General features: G+C 53.1%; 1 protein-coding gene across 1 annotated transcript; it reads right to left on the reverse strand.

Moving 5' to 3' along the window:
* Window positions 1-396: 396 nt before the first annotated feature.
* Window positions 397-3,360, reverse strand: LOC132484501 (SEC14-like protein 1). Its single transcript, XM_060091099.1, has one exon. The coding sequence runs from the start codon at window positions 3,200-3,202 to the stop codon at window positions 1,055-1,057; it is 2,148 nt and encodes a 715-aa protein (XP_059947082.1). The 5' UTR covers window positions 3,203-3,360; the 3' UTR covers window positions 397-1,054.
* Window positions 3,361-4,200: the final 840 nt, after the last annotated feature.

The raw sequence follows: 4,200 nt of genomic DNA on the forward strand, positions 1-4,200 counted from the left end.
TCGCCCCGTCCCCCACTGACACACACCCACCCCAAGACACACACGCCTGCAGGCACACACACACATGCCCACAATATCCTGTCACAAAGAAGCAGGGCTCCCCCAGGCCACAGGCTGTCCCGACATGGCCACACAGTGAACACAGGACAGTTTCAAAACGGCAGATGGGACTCACTGTCTCTCAAGTACCCTTCTAGTGACTAGAAGAACCATTTGGGCTCTGATGCTACCAAGCTGTGAGGGGCCCAGGGGAGGCCAATCTAGAATGAGTTCAGAACTAACGCGTGCAGGTAGGAAGAGCAACACACCGGGAGGAAAAGGGAGAGGACGCCCTCGGCCCAAGTTCATGGACAGAGGAAGCCTGCTCTCAAAGTACCAGAAGGTTTGAAAGGAGGAAAGAGGAAATAATGTTTAATGATGGCGGTGTTCTTCCTGGCATTGTGGGGAGCCCGCGAGAGCCCCTGACCCCCCAGACCCACTTTAAAACAGTGGGTCCGTCTGCCCCGGAGCCGGGCCGGGGTGCCCACAGGCTCCCTCTGAGTCCTTCTGATTAAGCGGTGTCTGCTCAGAGGAAAAGGAGCCTAGCGGGCAGTCACTGAATCCTCGGACCGCGTCGACCACCGGCAGGGATGAGGTGAGGGCCGGATGCAGGGCGGGGGACAGGTTGGCAGCTTCTGCTCTGAGGAGGAAGGTGGGTCACCTCTGACAGGTGGTGGGGAGTTCATCCACTAAGGGATGGTGTGGAGGTGCTTGGAAACATTTTTTGCATCAACATTTGAGACAAAGTCAACCTCTTAATTGGTATATAAACTACTTTTCTTTGAAGAGAGAGCCCTTGTGCTCTGGTTGGATTTTGTGCACACTGTATACAAAACCTATGGCTATTGAGCTAGAGTTAAAACTACCTGTCGAGATCGTTTCGGGGTCAGTGACTACGTTTGCCACCTGGAGAGCTACGTGCTACCTAGAGGGCCAGAGGAGTCCGCACAACGCGGCTGCTGGGCGGGCGGGCAGCGGCCCGAGGCGGTGGGCCGTCCCCTCTGCGCACTGTGTGCTACCTGGAGACCATGGAGCTGGAGTGGGACTGGCTGGACGAGGTGGTGGCAGCGCTGAGCTGGGAGAACCCGCTGTGGCTGGACTCCAGGCTGGTCATGGAGCCTCGGAAGTCCTCGGACCCGATCACTTCAGTGTAGTACATCACTTTGCACTTGTGGGAAGAGACCTGCAGGGAGGCCAGCATGTCGTCCATGCGGGGCAGGCTGGTGGCAGCACAGGCCGGCATGCTGTGGAACTTCCACTGCAGGATGTAGAAGCCCGGCCACCGTGTCACGTGGGAGCCCTGCACGCTTTCCCCTTCTTTGCAGATCAGAGGCGACTCCACCATGCTGTAGTCCCGGCCCAGCTGCCAGATTCTGTCTATCAGCTGCACGTTGTTCCCTCCTGGGGAGGTGATGCTGTGCGCCCCCAGGGAGTCCTTTTTGGGTGGCTGCGGCGACCTCTTGGAGTGATAGATGTTAAAGACGATGTCCCCTTTGCACACATCAAAATCCCAAGTGATCACCGAAGAGGCATCCACAATCTGAATGAGAATCTCGTGCGGGGCCCCTTTGAAAACGCTCGCGGACTGGTAGATGGTTTCGGTCCAGAGCTTGAGGTCTTCGTTCTCCAGCTCCTCCGCGGTCCTGTACAGGGACTTGGGCACCAGGCCCCCCTCCGGCACTTCACACATGCACTCTCCACTCAGGAAGTCTGGAATAATCTCTTTATCGATGTAATCCAGCAGGCCTCCAGGACCCTGGTAGTCATTTCCTGCATAAATAAGGAATTTCCTTCTGGTGTTGTCATCAATGAATGGACTAACCAGAGTCCAGAGGACAGGAAACACCCTGGGGGCACGCAGGATCAGAAGGCGGCCCAGCGTCTCGGGGTAGTTGGCCTCCACCACCTCGATGATGCGCAGCAGGGCCTTCACGCCCGGCCTCCAAAGGTGGCGCATGTTCAGCCCTTCCAGGTCCACCAGGCAGGTCCACGAACTGATAGGCCGGCCGAAGACTTTTGTATTTTCTTCACACCGTCTTAGCCCTTCTTCATTTATGGAGAGAACGTATCTCAGCAGGGCCTCCTCGCCGAGGGCTCTCACCAAGCCTTTGGTGTCCATCTGCCCCAGCCTGAGCACGTAGAGGGGCCGCCCGTCTTTGTCGTGATGGTGCCAGCCTCCCGCGTAGTAGTCCTGAAGGACCTGGGGAGGCTGCCAGGTGTCGAGGATGTAGTCCACCTGGTGCTGCTTTCGCCAGGTCAGAGACTGACACAGGGTCTCTCTGGCTTTGTCTATGTTGAAGTCCCGGGCGCGCAAGAACCGGAGAATATGCTCATCTTTCGGGATTTTGCCCTTGTGGGTCTCCTGGAGCCACTGGCGAAGCCGGATCAGGCAGCTCTCCTGCAGTGGAGTCAGGTCACCCAGGTATCTCTTGATGTAGTCTGCGTCTAGTTTGTCGTCAGGGGTCCCAGCCGCGGGCTCGGGCACCCCACTCGGGGTGCTGAGGGGCTCGCTGCTCAGCCCTTCCTTTAGCGCAGGGTCTGGGACCACTACAGCCAACGGCGCTGCTGGTTTCTTGCAGGATGAGGACATCTCTGAAGAGGGTGCAAGGGAAGGTGGAGTCCAGCGGGGCACAAACGTGATGCCTTCTTCTTCTAGCTGACGAAGGTAGTACTCAATGATCTCTTTTCCTTTTTTAATGTTGCTGGTATACTGTTTCATTGCAATTTTTTCCACTGTACTTTCAAAACCAAAGAAAGATTTAATATCTAAACTTGCAGACTGTTCAAAACAGGTCCAATCTTCATTTTCAGGGTGAACGCTGTAGCAGCAGTACTCGTTGATGATGACACGGTTAGGAAACGTTTCATTACGGGCCTCAATGTGCAAAGTACGTTCCTGAGAATTCAGTGAGTTTTTCTGGATAAAATAAACATAATCGACTCCTGCAATCTTTTTCAACAGTCTAGGGGCATCTATATCCAGTTTGCAGCGCCTTTCTATAACATGAACAGCCCCATCTTCACTCTTGAATTCATTCACAGTGTCACTGTCCACAAACATCGGAATCAAAGGACACGTAGGGAACCTCCTTTCATAGGCAGCCATAATTAATTCAAAGGGGTGTTTATACACCCTCACTGGTGACTGGTATTTTTGCACCATGATTGCAGTAAAACAGCAATCCTCTCACACCTCTTGTCAGAAGGGCCGGGCCGGGGACGCGGGGCGGCGGGGGGTGCTCATGCCGGCGGCTCCGCGGCGCCGTCGCCGTTCCACTGCAGGCGGCGGCAGCTCAGCCGCCGGTTCCGGGGAGTGGGCCGTGGGGCGGGAGGCCCTTATGTATTTTTAATACATTTTTTATACATAATGCTTTGGCTTAATAGACTGCAATACAGTGTAAACATAACTTTTATATACACTGGGGACCCCCCAAAATTGTGAGACTCGATTTATTGCAATATTCACCTTATTGCGGTGATCTGGAACCGAGCCCACAATACCCGAGGTATATATAATATATGTAGAGCTTCTATGAAATATTTCATTTTTGAAAAAGGATTTCTCGGGGGCTTCCGTGGTGGCCCAGTGGTTAAGAATCTGCCTGCCAATGCAGAGGACACGGGTTCGAGCCCTGGTCCAGGAAGATCCCACATGCCATGGAGTAACTAAGCCCGTGTGCCACAACTTCTGAAGCCCGAGCGCCTAGAGCCCATGCTCCGCAACAAGAAAAGCCACCACAATGAGAAGCCTGCACACCACAACAAAGAGTAGCCCCTGCTTGCCACAACTAGAGAAAGCCCATGAGCAGCAGCGAAGACTCAACGCAGCCAAAAATTAAAAAAAAAAAATTTTTTTTAAGGATTTCTCTGGACTTCCCTGGCAGTCCAGTGGTTAAGACTTTGCCTTCCAATGCAGGGGGTGTGGGTTTGATCCCTGGTCGGGGAGCTAAGATCCCACATGCCTCATGGACAAAAAACCAAAACATAAAGCAGAAGTAATATTGTAACAAATTCAATAAAGAATTTTAAAATGGTCCACATCAAAAAAAAGGGAGGGGGGATTTCTCTGAAAAAAATATGTTTGAAAATCACTGCTGTAAAAACTTCAAGAAAGGTAAACGAGAACTCCAGGAACCAGTTTATTTATTTATACTCTGCCTA

The sequence above is a fragment of the Mesoplodon densirostris genome, chromosome 2 (genome assembly GCF_025265405.1).
Source record: "Mesoplodon densirostris isolate mMesDen1 chromosome 2, mMesDen1 primary haplotype, whole genome shotgun sequence".
Classification (NCBI taxonomy): domain Eukaryota; kingdom Metazoa; phylum Chordata; class Mammalia; order Artiodactyla; family Ziphiidae; genus Mesoplodon; species Mesoplodon densirostris.

What these genes read in the sequence shown, in the direction of transcription:
- LOC132484501 (XM_060091099.1), bottom strand. Translation starts at nt 3,202, where the DNA reads ATGGTGCAAAAATACCAGTCACCAGTGAGGGTGTATAAACACCCCTTT.